The 20612-nt window shown below is 38.1% G+C and overlaps 1 protein-coding gene across 6 annotated transcripts in view; it reads left to right on the top strand.

Moving 5' to 3' along the window:
- The window catches only part of ntm (neurotrimin), a 426725-nt gene extending 406402 nt beyond the window's left edge, over nucleotides 1-20323 (top strand). For 2 of the 6 annotated variants that reach the window (XM_076750002.1, XM_076750000.1), the window contains 5 exons: nucleotides 8687-8815; nucleotides 10049-10169; nucleotides 10393-10544; nucleotides 11395-11430; nucleotides 14689-20323. In XM_076750002.1, the coding sequence (XP_076606117.1) occupies nucleotides 8687-8815; nucleotides 10049-10169; nucleotides 10393-10544; nucleotides 11395-11430; nucleotides 14689-14789 (539 nt within the window). In that variant the 3' untranslated portion in view covers nucleotides 14790-20323. The remainder of the gene's footprint in view (nucleotides 1-8686; nucleotides 8816-10048; nucleotides 10170-10392; nucleotides 10545-11394; nucleotides 11431-14688) is intronic. The other 4 variants (XM_076750005.1, XM_076750003.1, XM_076750001.1 and 1 more) reach the window with 3 other exon arrangements.
- The last annotated feature ends 289 nt before the right edge of the window (nucleotides 20324-20612 follow it).

Consider the following 20612-nt stretch of genomic DNA (forward strand, 5'->3'; position numbering starts at 1 on the left):
TCCTAATCTTTCAATAGCCTTGTGATATTATTCCATTCACATTAACTTACCTTTCCATAAATGTTGAGTGCAGCCCTGTGTGTTCCCAGTTTTTCAAAGGAATTTTAGATGAATTTAGTCCATTAACATGTTACTATTTCCTTCCAAGAATCTGTCAGCTAGCTTATCGTTAGCTAACATTACTATATATGTTACTGAAATGCAAGACGCAGCTCATTTATTATTCCATCTTTTTTATTTTATTTATTGTGACTCTCTTTTATGATTCCGTTCCTGTATTGATTGTTTGATTACAGACATATATTTCCTATGCTCTACGGAAGCGAACTAATAGCAGCTGACTTCACATTGCTGCTTACTATGCAGCTTAAAGTTTTCAAGTTCAATTTAATATGGGAAGGGTGTTGATTTAACGCTTCACATTTATGCTGTGTGTAGTTTTCAACGGCTCTATTCATTTTGACTGAACAACTTCTTTTATTAACTATTTTCTTATGACACTAACTCGAACAGCAGGAACAGCTAAATGTATCAGTTTACTTCAAATAGTATTTTATTTGCCACTTTCATATGCAGTATAGCAATGATGCTTTTGAGATATAGCTCAGACACAGACTGACATGTGATGTGTATTGTTTTTGGAAATATGACTCATGATTTGCAGTCTGTAGAAGTGTATGATGAAACCTCTTTCCCATGGTATAGTTAAAAAAATAAACAAAAATCTTAATAAATTGTAATATTGATACTTGCAGAATCGCAATACTTAAGAAATCACAGTACATATCGAATAGGTCAAGTGTCTTGATAAGTATCAAATCATGAGAGAAGCAAAGCCCTACCACCCCTACTAATGACTGGATTCAGTTACTTTACTGCATATACTTATGGTCCCTCGAGGATGGATCCTAATATGGTTGCCAATTTTCTCACTAGGGACAAAAGGTTTTGTCCGGTGGCGATGATGTTGTGTGAACATACAGTGTATATTCCTATTAATTTGGAAAGGGAAGAGGACAAAAGTTATATTTTACATGTGATCAATAGACTGACTAAAACTGTACCTTTATGTAAGCGAATGTGCATACATTTCTAAATAAATAAAAAAAAAAAAATCACAATTTTGACCTTGACAGAAAAACAAACTTTCAAATACAAAAGAGGAAAACGAGGGGCATGACTGAACAAGTCTACTTATTTCATGATTATTTGCTTGTCTTGACTTGTCTCAGCAGTCATCTGTCCTTTTGCACAGCCCACAGTCCTTACAAGACAAATCACAGTTCACAGATATTTGAAGTTCATTTTTGATCAGATCTGTGCTGCTTCTTGAGTCTGACCATTTAATGGTCATCAGAGAGAATATTCTCTCAACAAATGCATTTGTGCCTGGAGCACTGAGGGCAAATAAGACAATACTGAACATGTTGATCGAGTTGGCTTTCCCTATGTTTTTTTGAACTGCCACCCATTTTCTCACTAGTGGATTTTGTGGTGTCCTGTCAAAACTCTTCATAGAGTCAAGTCACCGCTGAGGGGTTAACCCACATATTTTTGCTTCCCATTGTTCATTGTAGCTGCACAGTCTTTTTTATTTTGGGTTACGTCTTTCTCCATATTTGCAGGTATATCCTTATACATGCCAAACTGACCAAATAACACCAGACATTGCAGTAATTAGCACATTTACGCTATACATATCACGGATGAACAGGAAAGGGCCTGTAATTGGATGACAGGTGTCCTCAAATGTTGCAAGATCAATTACTGTTGTATAAAATCAATGATTTGCAAAAGCATTCCCGGTGATTACTGAGTCAGGTAGAGGTCTATATATGGGATAAGGGAGGTCCTGTATGGGACAAATCAATTTCAATTTTCAATTTTACGGGCGTTCGGTGTTCGTTTCTTTTAATCTGTTTATTCTTGAGCCTCTCCAGTTCAGCAGCGTGGAACCCATATTGAACCCATGATGTCACCGGGGATTCCCTTTCGCGGCAGCTCCTGATTTGGAGTTGCTCTCTCTCCACTCCCAGAACCGCCCCCCCCCCCCCCCCCCCGTGAGTGTATCCGACCAATCCAGTGGCTCCAGCTGGTCTCTCCTCCCTCCTTTCATCAGCGTCCTCTCCATTCCAGGCACGCGCGCAGATTATAAAAAGTGTGTGCTGTCGACGCCCGGGTGCGGCTGTGATTTTCTGTGATCAGTTCGCCTCGTCGTGCCTCTTCGAAAAAGTTGTGAGACTAGTATTGTTAGTGATTCTATAGTTCTGTTCGATTAATTGCACTAGCTTTGGGGAGTTGGGCTATAGTTAGGTTATTTTGTTTTTCACACATCACCGTGCACCACACCACCGGCAACTTTTCTGTTCGCGCATTAGGTTTATGGTTGGTGGTCCCCGTGTAATTTTTGTTGAGGTAAGAAACAGGGCAGGCAGATTAATTTCTTCTTTTTTTTTGTTCTTTGTAGGATAGTCAATTTTGGGGTGGAATTGAAGATAGGCATAGCTGTGGTTTGTTTGTTTTATGATTTGCCACCACCCGCCGCCCTCTCCCTTGGTTATTCCTATATTTGGGTTTGTTTGTTGTTGGTATTAATTGTTGTTGTGGTTTGGTTTCATTAATCAATAAATGGCTTTCTGCTTTTTAACATCACGGCACCGTGTTGATTCCCTTTATCCCTAGCGTTATCCATCAAAGGGTCGTAACAGCACACAAGACCTAACTCAATTTGACTAGCAGAATGCCATGAAATTTTGCTGACCACACCCTCTTAGGAGATAAACCATTTTGATTTTAATGCAGACAGTGTTTCTTTCTCTAGTGCCACACTTAGGACAACTTGTGTACTTTCACGCCAACTACTAATAAGACTATGTTTCTCATTTCTTCCCAGAAATAATTTTTTGGAGTCCAGGGAAAGCCACAAGACACAGCCTCTATAGGTCATAGGTCAGACAAACTGAATACACCCATAGGCTCTGTTGCTGTACGGAATGGTCAATGTTACCCTCACCTCCTGCAATGATAATCATCAATTACTGTTTTTATCTGTTAATTCTAGGTTTTGTCTGACAGAGGCGAGTTGAGAATAACCCAAAATTCCTTATCCAAAGCTTTCTGTGAAGATTCTCAGTCATCCAGGTCATGGTTATCCAACAAGGGTTGAATCTAGGGCAGCTGGACTTGGTTGTAGAAAACATCTCTCATCCAAAGGGCTTCTTCGGTTCTAACTGACTGGTGGGGAGTCCCAGGTATTTAACATCTGTGGTGTTGTTATTAAGCTCATTGGTTCGGATAGTGCTGCTGGCTGTTGTAACGGCCTTAGGCAGGCATTAGTATGAAACTAAAGCTCGACAAAGAACTCAGGACAAGAACATAGACCACCAAAATCCTAATCTGAAAGAAACGCTGGATGCACTGGATGGGCTTAATTGTTCCTGAAGTGATCTTAAGTAAGAGGCTATTCTCTGGGCAGAGACAGGTTAATTATTGTGTGTTACTGTAAGCTTCATTGTTGTATAAGCTTTACTGTATTATGAGATTAACAGACCGCTGAGTCCTGTTGTTGCTGTGAGATACCTCAATCACTGTACTTACTGCTTGTTTCTCTGTGCTTAGCACGTCATATTGATTGTGTGTCCTGTGCCATCAGGCTTTGTTTTGTTTGTGTTAGTTTTCTGCCACTGCAGTAAAGCCGCTACGCTGCACTTTATCAGTTAAAAGACAAGAGCCACAGCTGACGAACTCTGAGCTGAGTTCACAGGCTGGGTTTCTGTGTGACAAAGAGACAGTTATTGTGTCTTTCCACAGCAATTAAGGTCTCTTTTTGGTTCAAGCGCCTTTCCCTCTCTCTCTTTTACTAACCCACATACTCACACATCCATGCGCCTTTACACGCGTTCACACACACACAAAGATGTGGATTGCGGAAGTTATCTCTCTGTCTCTGTCTCCATCTCTGTCTCTGTCTCTCTCTCTCGCTCTCACATGCTTGTTTGTTGCCTTGATGGTACACTATCAGCTCAGTGTTGCAGGGTTCTGATAATTTCTGACTCATGCACCTGATAAACGAAGGCGCATGGTGGTCCAAAACACAATAAATTATGATGCCAGGGTCACCACCCTACTCAGTGACACTAATACATATGAGACACTGAGAGAAGATTCCACAAGACAAGGTCCATAGACTGTTTACAACAGCTGCAAAAGGAGAAGACCATCAATAGTGAACAATATCATTACCTGTATCCAGGAGAAGCCTTCCTGTGCCTTTATGGGCTCCCCAGGATTCATGAAGGAGCCCCCCTCAGACCCATTATTGACAGCATCAACTCTGTTACTTACAACATTGCCAAAAACATAAATACCATCTTAACCCCTTGGACTATTAAACACTGAAGTATGAGCTTGAGAAATGGATTTTTTATTTTCCTTAGAAAACAAAAACTAATTCTTGTTCAAAATCCTTTGATGCTTTGTAGTACTTTACTTTAGGTGCTAGTTGCTTTCTATCATCTGTCCCTGGACAGACTGAAAAGCACAATTAATGCGAAAACAAGTTTCAGTAGTTGTTTTTATAACAGAAGTTTCATCAGGGGTTTCTAGACCAATCTAATTTGATTGGTTCTTCAGTGAAATAGAGTTCTTTTAAGAGTTCTTTTTCAGTTCTTTTTATTGGAGTGAATGGGAATTGTTCAGAAGTGTGATTAATACTTTCATATTCACTTATGTGCTATACATTCTCTGTATCTCTCAATCACTGTATCCCTCACTTATAGCTGCTTATCCTATAGTATATGTGAAACACAAGTGGACTTGTGGCCTAAGAGATTAGTGGCAGCCACAGTATTCATTTTATTCTGTATGCTGAAAAATATGCATGCTATTAATGGGTCAAATGTAAACCATACTGTCACAACAGATTCTCTTCATGGGCAAACCTTTTCAATAGAAATAACGCTGCGTTATTGCACTGCTGTAATTCGTAGAACCCTGTGCTACTGTATTCCTTTCTTCACCAGCCCCTTTTATGTTTGTTTCCTTCAAAGAGGATGATGCATCAAAGGAAACCTGGCACATTAAGAAATTTTATATGCTGAAGGCTGATAATCAGTGGAAAAATAACTATATATTTACCCCACACAGTGGTAGCAACAGAGCCACAGTTTGAGTAAAGCTGCAGTGCAGCAGCAGTCAGTTCCTCTCCTTCACTGTCTTCTCGGACATCTTTTAAATAACTGTTCTTTCGTAGTCTGTCTGAGTAATAAAAGCTTTGTCACTTTTTCTTCAACACATTTCACTTTGACTACCTTTCCCTCAAGACAACACTGGTAACACAATCTCTACTCCCACTCTCTCTTTGGTTATGTGTGCTTTTCTGTGTGTTAACAGCTCCTATCTGCCATTCTGCTTCTATTTCTTTCTCTCCCCCGCTTGGATTCATCAGTTTAAATCCTCCTTCACCATATCCCCTTGCTTCCTCTCCTTAAATGCCTATATCCCTCAAGCATCTGCTCTCCTGTTTTTTTTCCCCTCCAAAGTTGTTTCCCTTGCCCTGCACACAAATACCTTTCTCTCTTTCCATTTTCTACCCCATATTCTACTTTGCCCTTGAGTTTGAGGACAGCGTTTCAGGGACATAGAAAGGGTACATTATCTTCTGCTGGTGTCTCCCGAGACTTCATGACTCTCTTTGCTTTCTTCTCCTGACCACCCTCTCCTGTCTGGCTTCTTCAGTGTCCTGCCATGTCACTTTGATGGCTGTACAGGACACAGTACTATCTCACTAATGACTTGGTCACAGACCCAGCAGTCCTCTTTACCAAAGACTCATAAATTAGAAAGGCAGCTCACTTGTAGAGTCAACAAAAAGTACTTTGCCAGAGGTGGAAACTTGTGAAATATCAGTAGTCATGCTGTTGTAAGTGTTGTTCTTTGTGAACACATACCCATTAAAATGGAAGAATGCTATAATGAGGGGTTCTTTCCGTATTTTTCAGAGCTTGGGTAGTGCTGTGGGTACTTATTTTCTCTCTCGTACACATAAAGAGAAACATCATTCTTTGGTACATGGTGCATACTGTTTCCAATGGTTTCACTTGACGGCAGCAGCACATGATGAGGCTCAGTGTGCAGCCATGAGTGGACAGACCAACAAGATAATAATGATTTATTGCTTTTTTTGTAATGGAAGATAATTTGCCTGGTTGTCACTCAACACTTAAAATTTAAACGGGTGATGGTGCAGGTGAGTTTATGTTCATTAGATGATGGATTTGAAGGGTTACAACCTCTGATACCAAGCCAGCCTAGGCCCTGGAAGCTGATGGAGGTGGAGGAACATTGGGTATATGGAAGAACAATAATATGGTAATGGGGCGTACTGCACGTTTAACAGAGAAGTCGTAATTCACGCGAATTTAACATTTGATAGGTTTGGGCACAAACAGACTTGGCTAGATTTAGGGAAACATTGTGTTGTTAAAATGATTACTTGTCAATGATTAATGATAAGCAATCTTCATCGTCAGAGGTTCGGGAATGATCATGGTCATGATTAAAAGAAACCAACGTTGACTGAAGGAAATAAGAAATGAAGCTATCTGTAGTTTTTACTGACAATGAGTTAATTTCTCAAGTCATTAAATCAACACCAAGGTTACCTGCTGATCAAAAGAATCTTGCAGATGAACACTGTGTACTGATGTGTGCAGTAGGTGGGCAGATGAAGGTCTGTGAATTTAACTGAGTATGCACAAATTACTATTCCAAAATTAATACTTCTACTATTTGTGCTGATGCTATATACACGTGTTGCATATCTAGTAGGATTGTACTGTAATGCTACTGCAGGAAATATATATTTTCTGTGAGTGTGTATAGATAGATAGATAAAGTAAACCCACAGATACAAAAAAGTATTTTACTAGGCAGTAGTAGTTTTCATAGTATCAATATCTTAGATAGATAGATAGATAGATAGATAGATAGATAGATAGATAGATAGAGAAGCAGGTTATGGACCAGTTGTTTGAAGGTGTGGTACCCTCAAGGGGAATTTTCATGATCAGTGCAATTAATGTATTAAGAAGGCAAGAGATTCCACAAAAAAGAACACATCTATTCATTTGAAAAGTTTTCTGCTTCATAAAGCTGGCTGAGAAAATGCCAATAGAGTGCAAAGCTGTTATCAATGCAAAAGGTCACTACTTTGAAGAGCCTAACATATAAAACATGTTTTGCTTTGTTCACAGTTTTTGTCTTGTTATATAAATCCATATGTTTCATGTCATAGTTTAATTATATTTTATGGTATTCAGTATTAATCTACAATGTGGAAAATATATAGGCTGAAGGCATTTGTGAAGAAACATATAGCTTTGTTACAGCAAATATTGTCTTTCTGTGGTTTTTATCTATTTATATTGGTGGTCAAGGACTATAGAGAAACACTGATTGAATGTGTCAGTGTGGAGGACAGCTCCTTACGCTGCCAGTGTCAAACCACTTGCCATAAAACTCATGCTTGATATGATGACTTTGAGAATGTCCATCAGCTGGCAGTCTTGTCTTGATTAACTCTCTTCAGAGGATCACAGTGTGCTTTAACTGACACTGCGGTCTCTATTGGCAAAATGTCGTATCCTCTTTTGAGAGAAAGCCAAGCAGAAAAGGAACAGAGTGGAAATTGAATACCTATATCAGTCCTCTTGATACTTCACGTCAGGTGATTGGTGTGTCAGCGAGGACTTAACAACCTTCCCATGTGCAATTCCGTAATGTGTCTAAACTCAGCAAAGTGAATCCATGTGCAATTTATTAATGTCACCTACCAAGATCTTGGGAGGAGACTTGAAGTCATTGCATCTTTTGTTCTTTACGTTGAGTGCTGTGTTAAGTGTCTCTGTCAAGCATGTCAAATTGATACAAGAAAAAGTACCGGGGCTGGCATTTTCCCCTGTTCATATTCTCATATCTCAGTAGTAGTCCTGGTGTGCTCGCAGGCTTAAGACGTACACACAAAAGAGCAGAATATGAAAGTTCTGACAGACAAGTGATAATGAGTGGGGGCTTAACAAAGAACTAATCACCAAGTGTTGTAATGTCCTCAGAAATATGTCAGTGAGCTCAAGAACTGGTCTTTGTAAATGTTGAAAGAAACAATAAAGGAGCATCACAGAATCGAGCACATCATGATATTTACTTGTGTAAGTTTTGACACATGTAGCTGTGTGAATTTTGCCTGTCATACCAGATCAGGATGCGACAAGATTAACAGGATCTGCTGGCATTCCTGTCTCTGCTGCTGAACTTAGATCTTTGATTTCTGCATTGGAGTTACAGCTGAACTTCTCTCTTTGTTGTGTTGGTACCAAAATAGATTCTCCTTTTTCCAAATAGCAGAATAATTTTGAATGCACTCCACTACATCACAGTTCCAAAAAAAAAAAAAAAAAAAACCCCAAACAAATTCAAATAGGACGATGAATCATTGTAACAATTATCAGTATCAACAACTCAATATCCTCCTTTCTCTCCATGCATCAGTGTGAAGATTACTTTCCCAGAGGCCACGCAGAAACGAAGATTGTGAAAATGACAGTCCTGACCGCAGCTGTTGACTTGTCCGTTTACTCTGAATGACCATCTCATCTTGCTACCACTTTGTGTGTGTGACCTTTCATAGGGGACCTGGCATCAGACGATGAGTACCTGGAAATCCCATCTATCTCCAGACAGAGAGCAGGGACATACGAATGCACAGCTGTCAACGATATCGACACAGATGTCCAGACTGTAGACATCACCGTCAACTGTGAGTCCACTGCTTTCGAATAATAAAAGAGAAAAAAGTTTGAATAAACAATGCTGAAATGATTATTCAATTTCTCAATTAGTCTATTAGCAGAAAAAAAATTGCTATTTTGATTATCATAAAATCATTTAAATAATTTATTAAGCAAAAGTGTCCAATATATTCTGGTTCCAGCTTCTCAAATATGAGCCATTGCTGCTTTTCTCTGTCTTATATTATTGTAAACAGCAGCAAATAATTTGGCTGCGGGAAATTGTCATTGGGATTTTTTCTAGTGTCTACTATTTTAGAATTCTTATTCAGTTAATTAAAAAGAGTAATCAAGATATTGATAATAAAATAATTACAATAACAGTAAGATAAGATCAAACTTCATTAATCCCATGCTGGGGGGATTAAGTTGTTATAGACAGCAAATAATAAAAGAGAGAAAAGAACAATAAAAAAAAGACAATAAAAAAGGATACAGAATAAAATCAACTATTTATATGTCCATTATATACAAGAGTACGAGTATAAGAATACCATATATAATAATGGACATTCAAATGTTTTACTCCTCTCATTTAAGTTTCCAAATGTTTTTCATAGATTTCGCCGATTCCATTTATTTATTGTCCTTGAGTTTAACCATTTTGTAAATTGTGGTCGTAAAAATGTAAAGTTTCTTTATGAAGACCTAAAGATGGCCTTGGTTGAAATGTGGCCTATTTAATTTTCAGTGAATCTGTTTCACTAAAATCATTTGCTTTCCTATTTGAACTACTGCTACACTAACTTGCTTTCTGGAGTATGAAGTAATTAGCAATTCATTATTTAACAGTAACAGGATTTTAAAAACAAGGCCCTACGTGTATATCTGTTACTCTGTAGTTGGGCTAAAACTGTCACTCCATTGGCTGATCGACTGATTATCTATTTATCATTTCACAACATTTTTAAGCAAAAGTGGTATATTCTAACAACTTCTCAGTTGTGATGTGCTACTTTTCTTTGGACCATTTGTTAAAAAAAACTGAAAGTCTTGTTCACTCTCTCACCATTGTAATAAATATTGTACATAATTTCAAATCTTAATTCCTGTTTACTTGTGGTCATGGCGTACAGTACATCACAGCTATAAATCAGAATCCTCTGAAGAGGAGCAAATGCCATGACCCCTCTCCTGATATCCTTCATTTCTGCTGCCTTGTAGTCTTGATCGCAGTGCTCTCATGTGTTTCCTCCTTGTAGATGCTCCAAGTGTGTCAGAGGGCAGAGATGTTGGAGTAACACTGGGCCAAAGAGGAGTGCTGGAGTGTGAGGCTGATGCAGTGCCTGAGGCAGATTTTGAGTGGTATAAAGATGACAGAAGGTAATGGGTTTTACATTTGCATTTCATGTTGGCAAATGGAGGAACTGTGTGTGTGTGTGTGCATGTGTGCCGTTACTTCCCACAGTTAATGATGGCTGTTGATCAGCTGCCAATCATACGGTCATTAAGATTACTGAAAATCAGTATTTATTAGTTACATTTTTGTTATTGTGTTAGAGTTGTCACAACTGCCTGTCCATGATTTTTTCTGTCCGCCATGTAGGATCTTCAATGGCTTTGATGGCATGGAAATAGTGAATACTGGGTCACTGTCGAAGCTGACATTTTTTAATGTGTCTGACGGAGATTACGGCAACTACACTTGTGTCGCCATCAACAAACTTGGGACCTCCAACACAAGCTTCCTTCTGTACGGTGAGTACAGGACCGTGTTTACATTTTTAGTACTACAGAACAGGAGATGAACCTATGATGCAGCCGTATTGTACCTGCTAAGTGTGTCTTTTAATTAAAAGAACAATTTGCAACTTTTTTTATGCAGGTTACTCTCCATTCTGCTTCTCTCTATCAGTGTCATTCAACATTTACCCATTTTCTGAATCATTTTACATTAATTATTTTTAAACATAAAAATGTCCATACTTCCTACCCGAAATTCTGAATTGCACAGGAAGTTATACATTGATGTGCAGGAACCACAGTTTATATAAAGTAAATATATTGTACAAAGAGAAGCTACAGTCTTTCTTTTACTATTTCGCAAACTGTACCCACAGTTCTTTCAGTTATTAATTATTAAGAGGATACACTATGTATAAAATGTTGTTAGGCCTCTGTGGTTTTAGGCCTGTAGAGCTCAAGCATTACAGTCCTTCTGGCTCAGACTTTTCTGGGCCAGTGGGCATCAATTGCAATTGCAATTCCCACTACACTACCTCACAGCCCAGTGTTGTTCCCAGGGGCTTCAAAACAAAGAAATGACCATATATCACCAAACATGTCACTAAAGTCAAGAATCTTGCGGATTATCACCAAGTAGTTGTCAGAATTGTAATACTGGTGTGTTTCAGCTTTAAAACAGACTTTTGACACCACCTCTATTTTGATGAATGGCTGTTGGCATTATTATCAGTTTGAACGCTCAGCCAGAATGTAAAAGTCCATTCAGCAGCCTACTTTTCATGCTTTTCACAAGTGTTGTCAGTGATGTGTTGCTGTTCTGTTTCCAATATGTTGCTCTGTTCCATTTGTTCCCCTGGTGTAGTGGTAATTGAACCCACTAGCTCAACGCTATTGCAAGGTTAGTATTCTCCACCAGTATGTACTTCAACTGTCATGGATCGAAAATATTAACTGCATGCTGGCAAACATTGGCATTTTCACAAACTGGAAGTTAGGCTGCAGTGTCACAGTGTTTGACAAAAAGAGACAAGTCATTTCTGGTCTCTTTGATGATGTCAAAATTGTACTATAATATGTTAATAACTCTTAGTTCTCTTCATGAATTGACATGTTAAACTTGCTGTGTGGCAAACAGCATCTTTGACGAAGAAGAATGGCAAAGTGAAGCGCCATCCAAATGTCACGTGAATCTTTGTGAAAATGGTCATTACAGCCTGTTTCGTTAACAATGTTTCATCTTTCTCTTTGCAAACCTAACCGCCCCTGTGTGTGACTTGGCTTCATTTTGATTTTTGCATGCTCTTTTTCCTCTGTAAGTATTCTTCATCTTTCATTATCACCCATTGTGCTTGTGTAATTGTTTGTACCTGTCATTGTTTCAGCTGTACATCCTACATGGAAAATAGTGAAAGCAACCACAGGCTGAAATGTTTCTGAAAATGGTGACAAACATGATAAACAAACACAGGAACTGTGGTGATAGCGCAGCGATAAACTCCTCACCCATCTTGTCATTTAATGTGTCCTTGTGACTGCTAGTTGCAGCATCTTGCAAGCAAACCCACTCCATTAACACAATTGTATTGCTTTGATTTTGGCTAGGAGTGAACGTCATTATTCTAATTAGCCATATGCAGGATTAGGGATAATCCACTGTGGCGGAGTAATTGGATAGATGCCCCAAAGGAAACTGTTGTGAACTCATGGAAATCCAGGCGAAATGAGTAGTCATTGTGTTACAAGCTTCAAAGTTAGAATTTGCCCTCAATTCTCATACAATGCAGAGCACGATGAAAATATGGTGCATTTTAGTTTTTGCATCATAAATTGTATTTTAGCAGCAGATTCTTGGGAATTTCATACCATGCTGCTGTACAAACATTGTAACATTTGGTAATATTAGAATACTACAGGTACATTATACTAAAGAATAAAACTGACATTTTATTGCACATTACTGAAACTGCATTTTTGTTCAATCTAAGGAAACAAGATAAAGCATGTCCCAGTTGTGCATTTGAAAGTACTGAGATTGTGGCTGGATGAATAAGAATCAGGTTATACAGTTTTGTTAGATAAATGAAACTGGAAAGATTGATTCTGTCCACACCACATATTACCACAAATCATTTCTGGCTCCTTGTTTTCCTTCCTTAAGCGATTCTCAATTGGTAGAAATGACAAATTATACTTGCAACATGTGTGCTATCACACTGCATGTAGTCCACATATTATATACTGTATGTACCACATTTATTATTTTGTACAATAGTCAGACCTGAACAAATTAGCATTAAAGATTTGCATTGAATCTGCTGACAGAACAAAGCAAACCTGGAAGTCAAAGCATAATGTTAGTCTTGTGGGTTTTTAAAGTACTTGTCAATACTGAGAATGCCCTTATTGAAGATAGAATGACCTTCTTTAAGAAATAGATGCTGAGCAACATTAAGTTTTAATCCTTTTAAACCTCAGTGTAGCGTTTGATTCTGCAGACCATGTCATTTTAATTATCACACTCAAAAATAACTGTTATCTGCAGCACTAAATGTTTTACTCCCTGCCTCTCAAATGGAAGCTTTCCCTGTAATGTATCATTGTCATTTAATTTGATGTTTATTCACATAGTTACCAACAAAAATTGATCCCTGGCTTGTTTCCTGCATTCATCCACCATAATCATCCAAAAAAACTACTGTATATATCCATATTAAGCCCTATCTGCTTGAGTATTCACAACATGATGCTTGTCAATTACATCTGCATGTATCAGAAATGTCTTAGTTTAGCAACAGTAAATCCACAAGAATAAATCAGACTGTTACAAAAATCATGAACACAAGCACAAATATTTTACAAATACAAGCATTTTTGGCTGCATGTGATAAGTATTGCGAGCTAACAGTGATGTGAACAATATTTTAGGGACATAGATTGAAAACAAAGAAAGACCTAGATCTGAACTGTAAGGCACTCCGTACCACTGATACCATTTCTATTTGGCATCAGCATCAGACAACATTGATTTAAGTTGAAATTAACTTCACCCACCAAATTTTTCTATTACTGTTCTGCTGGACTTGCTGTGCAAGTTGGCTGGATGTCCTCAACCCAATAGTGTCTCCTAAAAATGAGATTAATTAAAAATAATTTGTTCAAACAAAAAAATTCTTTGGGGAAGCACAATTGACCCCTGGATTATGTTCAGTAGCAATACATGTTTGTGCTACATGTTTGTCAGGGTCAAGGGTGGATGTCTACATGTGGTTATGTTTGGGCAAGAAAACCACTTTGCTTACAGCTGGAACAAGTATCACGGTTTTCGTTAAACGCTAATAACGTTAGCTTATAGTGTGTTGTTGTTCAAGTTGACTTTTTCAGTATTTATCTAAGTATTTATCTATCAAATGTTGTGAGCACCTAAACACAATCATGAAAAAAAAACAAAAAACAAAAAACATCAATCATGCTTTAGTTGTGAGGAACAGATACAGATATTGTAGGAAAACAAATGGGATATGTTGCCAGTGAACATTTTTAACATTCATTAACATCAACTCTCATTATTAGCTTCCACCAGCTTAGTTAAAGTGAATTGAATTTTGCTGATACATTTATATTTCGTATTTGCAGACTAGTTGAATGTACATCTAATGCCTAGGATAGAGGATTACTTCATCCAGAGATTCATGAACCACTTTCATGGGTCATAGTGCTCCACTATATACTCAAATTCTCTGTGGAAGTTGACATATATGGAACTCAGTGGTAGGAGACACTTTGGCATCACAGAAGCAGAGCAGGAAGGAAAGGAAAAGGAAACACTGCTAAAAAAAAATCTGTCATATAAACTCCATGATGATGCCATGTGACTAATAAACCATTTCTGTGAGAACTGTAATCACTTATTATGTATGTAGAAAATATAGCGTGAAGTCACCCTGTGTTTTCATACAAGCAAAACTACAGGTTTGCACTGTACAAGCCACAGTAATCACGTTTCAAGTCACACGTTTAGTGTCATGCTCAAAGGGTATGAAGTCATCGAATTGTTATCAGCAGACAGAAAGCAGTAGTGGTAACATAAAGGAAAAAAAACTGTCTTCAGAGGTGATACTTACCCAGGTGTTTTTTCCCCTTCATTTTCACCCGACAGGACCGAGAGCAGTTCAGGATGGCAGCGGCGGTGCAATGGGAATGCACTCACACACCTGTCTCCTCTTCATAGTGTTTCTGCCCTTCCTGCTCAGATTTTGAAGAGGAATGGATTTGAACACAAGTATTTTATGTGTGTGTGTGTGTGTGTGTGTGTGTGTGTGTGTGTGTGTGTGTGTGTGTGCGTGCGCACGTGAGAGATTTTTTTTTTCAACTAGAACCATAAACTGATGCACATTGAGTGCATGAAGTATCGTGCTACATAATGATGTTGACCCACTAAATAAGTACGTAACAAACGTTTCTGTTGTTTTTTTAGATTTCAAGGATGTAACAAATGTTTCACATTTTACTTGAATTATGTTGGATATTTTTCTCTCTAAATTATATTATTCTGGATTGTCTCTTTTTATCTTGGAAAACATTATTATTGTTTTGTTTTTTTTTCAAATGCAGTGTCTCTTATTCAGATTGATTTGTCTTAATTTTTTATCACATTGCATATTCATCTTAACTCCAGGAAAAGGCAAATTTACAGCAAGTATGAGAGGTGAATGTTAAATACCTCAAAGTCAAACTGAGACAGTGAAGCAGAAGAGGAATTTAGGTTACCCTGAGGCTGAAAGCCTGGTATTATCATATTTTAATGTATAATAATTATCATTCAGTCTGGTTGTTGAAAGCAGAATTGTTTTTGACCTTCAAGTATTTTTATTCTCAGCATTATAGTGATATATTTGCGGTTGTGTTATGCTAATCTTAATTTTTTTAAATTATGTTTAGTTTGAAATATTTTTGAGAAGGGAAATTATGAAGTTGTAATTATTTAAACAAGAATCCTAGTTTTATGTCTTTGTTGTCTTTTTTTCTTTACCAATACAGTTGTACACAAAAACTATGTCAACAATAATTATGTTATAATTAAGTAGTTCAGAGTGGAGGGAAAGTTTACTCCACTTGTGTGGAGTCGACATCTGACTTAAGAAACGGAAATTAATTAGCGCAGTTGGTACTTGTTTGAACATCATGCTACTTCTACACAACACAGGTACTTGAGGAAATGCTCCTGTTCATGTTCCAAACCAGCACTGGAGGTTTAGAGACCACTCAGTAAAATCATGTTAATAGAAAATAAACACTTTTTGCATGTATTTAGACACCTGTAACCCAAAGACTTTAGCAGTTTATACAGCACCAGACACCACATTTCTGTTTTCTAGACTCAACAACAATCAAAACACATTGACACTTGTTCCATAGTGTTGACTTTTCACAAACAAGAGGGTAAACATTTTGTTGTTTAATATGCATTAAACATGGGAGTTATGTGAGGAAAAAAAAAAAAAATAATAAAATAAATTGATAGATACCTTTGAACCAAAATGTACAGCATGTGGTTTATGACTGTGAACTGCTCACCTGAACGTGACATTTGCAGCTCTAATTAAAAAACAAAAAAACAAACAAAAAAAAAAGGAATTGCAGGCTTGCTTTACAGTATGCAGGCCGAATGCAAAAACCAAGATTCATCAGAGGTCTGAGCAAAAAGGCTCCATCTGTTCTTGATATATAGTAGCTTGCATTATCAGAAAAGACAGGATATGTATGAAAACATAAACAGCTGTATCTCTGTGTTTTATTAAGGAGAACGATGAGAGCCGACAGCGTACCACTCACCTTCTGAGAGGCAGCAAACAAATGACAGACCTCCATTACCATATTTAGTTGTGAGTGTCAGGATTTTATGCAACAATCAGAAGCCTCTTACAACACAGCAGCAAGAATTAATTCCAGTAATTTATCTTTTTCACATCTCTTGTATTGGCAAACAATTCAGACCAACTGCCAGACCACACTCAGGTTTCCCCCAGCAAAGAGCTGAGTGAACAATGAAAAAGCAAGACCGGTGTTCAGCTACTGCTTTCGTAATGTGGAAGGGAATTTTTAGACATCATGCCGCTCTTGCAAAATGCGTCAGTGTTTGTGTTTGTGGACGTACAGACGCAACCATCTATTGGCTGTTGGTTTATATGATAACTACACTCCAAATCATTGGATTGTGTGCTGCACTGAAGGATTTGTAGGATTCCATTAACACAACATCAAACAGGAACAGTGAATTAAAACAAATTAGTGTGTGTGTCTGTTCAGCAGTGGGGCAATGATGCGCTTCTTATGAACCCACAGCCCTGATTGAGTGTGTTTCCACATATAGTCATTTTTAAATAAATGTAAGCTCAGTCAACACTGAGCAGGCCCAAAGGGAGAATAGCAACAGAACCGCTAATCTCTGGTCTGTTCATCTTTTCCTCTCTGAAAAGAACATTCAGATCTTCTCCTTCGGCTTGCCTTAACTCTGCTGTGGTCGTAGTCCGTCATCCAGGTGCACCTCAGTTTTTCTTTTAATCTGAGCCACTTCTTGGCCATTGGGGATAACAAGGTTTGTGCTCCTTGATGTGAAAAAAGAGCCAATACCGCAATCAAAATAGCATGAAACAGATACGGCCATTATTGAAATTGATCAGGGTAATCATCAACTGAATCTGACAGCCTAATCATGGTTTGTTTTCACATACAAGACAAAGACAGAGAGAGAGAGAGACTGGAGACTATTATTCATCTCCAGCACAGTGATGTTTGGAACGTACATGGTAATTATTCCATCCTGGCTTGAAGGATGGCACCACTGATCTTGTCTATTTTGCACAGTCATTTTGCCACTAGATTAACCACATTTAAGAATAACTGAAGTCAGGTCACCTCCCAAGGAGGTCTGTGCTGGGATCCCTTCAGAAGAGTTTGTGTGAAGTTGTTGTTGTCAATATACACAAATAATCACAGCCTTATTGCTTTGAGCTCGCTTGAAAGGTTGAAAATATGGACACAACTTGCTTAATAGTTTGCTTGGAAATGTCAATCAACAAAAACACACACACACCTCCCTTCCTCTCTGTCTCTCTCTCTCTCTCTCTCTCTCACACACACACACACAGCACATATTCTAGTGAGGTAAGACAGTTTATTGTATATTTCTGCCTACATTTCTTTTGTACAACAGCCAAGCACACATTGTATAGAGTGGTTCAGTTATTTTTTATTTTTTAAATTTTTTTTTTTTTTTTACTACCTCTGAGGAATTATTCAGTTACTTTACCAATTATTTACATGACAATTACAACCTCAAATTGATATTTAGATTTGGTCATGGATGTGTATTTGTGTGCACTGTAATGACACTGTAAATCAGGCTCACTCACAGAAACCCTTGATATACCACACTGCTGCATCATCACTATTGTTAGTCTGGGAGTAGCACTCCACACTTTTCAGTTTTCTGAAAGGACAGAGCAGTCAGCTGAATGTTTGCAGTTTGTTTTGCTGCTTTGTCCTTGATAATTGTGATTTTTTTTTTTTTTTTTTTTTAGTTATGTCAAATACAATAATTTCTCTAGCCAAGCACACTATTACTGAGTACAAACCCATGCAAGCACTTACCTTTAGAATATACACAGATCTGTACAAACCAGCAGGGCTGCTGTCAAAATATAACAAGTATGTATCTCCTGATCAAATGAAATGAATGCTTTTTTTTTTCCACATGTAACCAGAAGTAAGGAGGTGGTTGTACCGCTGACTTCATCTAATAATCCACCTAATAATAGCAATGCCATATGGTCACTATGGCAGCGATTCAGAGTTGAGGCTGCACTGAGCATCACAGACTTCAAACCAAGGCTGCACAATCACATTCTGACTTTAGAGGCATCATTAAGAGGAACCCTGCTAATTGTCACTATCAAACAAGCATATTTTTTATTAACACTGATAAAATCTGTGGTCACAGAAAAAACGCACTGAGCTGCAGAAGCAACAAAGAGGCAAAGAGCAGTCTGAACTGTGATCTGAGGATGAGGTATCCTCTCTTCTCTCTGGAGTTAGAAAACAGTCAGCACCTGTCAGATCACTGTTGGAAATCCTGCTAGATCATATTGCTAAAGTTTTGGCCTTGGTCTGAGCCACACGCAGCCAACAGAAAAGTATCATCTTCATTTCCTTGTTCTTAAATCCCTGCTGCTCCAAACATGTAACAAGAGAAGGCATGTGGACCTACGCAGGCTTCTTCGTTAAATGCTTAATTTGGATTGTTTTCTGACCAGAGGCCTTTTGTAGAGCCAGTTTTCTCGATGCAGTATGGGCACCAGCAGCCTCAAGGTTAAACAAGCCAGCTTCCAGAGCAGTTAAATAAACACAATCACATTAAGTTTAGTGAGACAGTGTGATGTTTTGTGCTGCCATGGTATGGCTCATTTAGTTGAGAAAACTCTAATAAGCTCTCAGTTGGCCCTCATATCGTCCTGTTGTTAACTGGACTCATCCTGCATCGTAAAACTAAAGGGTATATAAGTCTCATGCAGTGTGATGATTGCAGCTCTGTACTTAATACAGTAACATCCTGTTTATGCAATCAGTCTCTTCAGGAGTAAAATAAAGTTTAAAAAAATCACCATTGATTGTTTCTCCCCATGTTGTACACTTCCAACAGCTGCATAAAACATGCATTGTGGTCAGGCAAACTAAACACAGCAGGAGTTGACATACCTATTTCAATGGGAAATAAGCAACTTCCGTAACTGAAAATAAGTCACCATCTCTCAGATAGACAGGCAATCTTACTGCAGTTTCTCTCTGCATGATATTAAAAAAAGCCAGCCTCTGTGCTGTCTTATTAGAGGAAATGCAAATTCTCCAAACTCCCACCAAGCATAACTTTTAAAAAGGATGTGCTAGACACACTGCAAGTCCCATTCAGGCCAAACTTATAATGATAAAACCTTGCAACCCGGGGAGAGGATCTTGGAAATACACTACTAAAATATTTCTGATCCAGTATCAAAGTTCAGCTAGAAAACTGCTTTGAGAAGGCCTGAACACACATAACTTTTCCTGTTTCTGTCTCACGCCAGTCAGCCAATTCTGAATCACAGCCCATGAAGGCTTATATTTTGGCAGTAGCACTGCATATTTATGTTGATATGACCAATCCCTTTGTCTGTTTGAAGACTGCAAAAGGATTGCAGGACTCATTCTCTGTCTCAGCTCAAGCAAACATGGGCCCAGTTGGAACATGGGCTGAAAAAAAAAAAAGAACTATGGGTGTATTTCTTTTCTTTGTCTCCATATATGCAAGTCAAGAGAGCAGTCTTTGAGGAAAATTTGATACCATTTAAGAAAAATGACTGAGCTTGTTTTGCACTTACCAAATAGTACTATTAATTTTAGGTGTTTTGTGACATTTGTGTGAATTGCATTTTAGTCGAAGAGATCATTTTGGATGTGAACTGTGGTTTGAAATGAGAAATCAAACCCTTGTCTCAGCTCCCAGGGAATTATCAAAGCAGATGCATGAAGTAGTCTCATGATCTGTTGGGATTTATTTTGGATGATTCACATGAATAAAAGTCTGCCCTTTGCCTGGCAAGTTCACGGACTCTCTTCAGATTGGACAGTTCCCAAGTGGAGGAGGACATACTATTCAACTCCCTGCATTGTAAAGGATTGTTACTTCATATGTATTTTCTTGATGAAAAGTGTGTGCTCATATTTAAAACTGACAATAATAAAATGTTGTATCTTAAGACTGTGTGGTGTTTTCTTGTGAATTTTCAGGTTTTGTTCATGTTTAACATATTTATGAACAAATCAAATCTTTTGCTATGATGCACTGCCAACAGACTTTTCCAAGGTGTACAAACAGGAGACTTACTTACAGTGGCACCTATCCAGAAACAAGACAAACCTATTGATTTTTTGATCCCTCAGAAGTCCTGACCTTGGACTGAGCTCATTGTGGTCTGTCTGCTACATTACCAACAACCGCTAACTGCAGTTCTCTAAATGACACCACTGTGTCTTCAAGCCTGAACA

Source organism: Chaetodon auriga, chromosome 15 (genome assembly GCF_051107435.1).
Source record: "Chaetodon auriga isolate fChaAug3 chromosome 15, fChaAug3.hap1, whole genome shotgun sequence".
NCBI classification, from domain to species: domain Eukaryota; kingdom Metazoa; phylum Chordata; class Actinopteri; order Chaetodontiformes; family Chaetodontidae; genus Chaetodon; species Chaetodon auriga.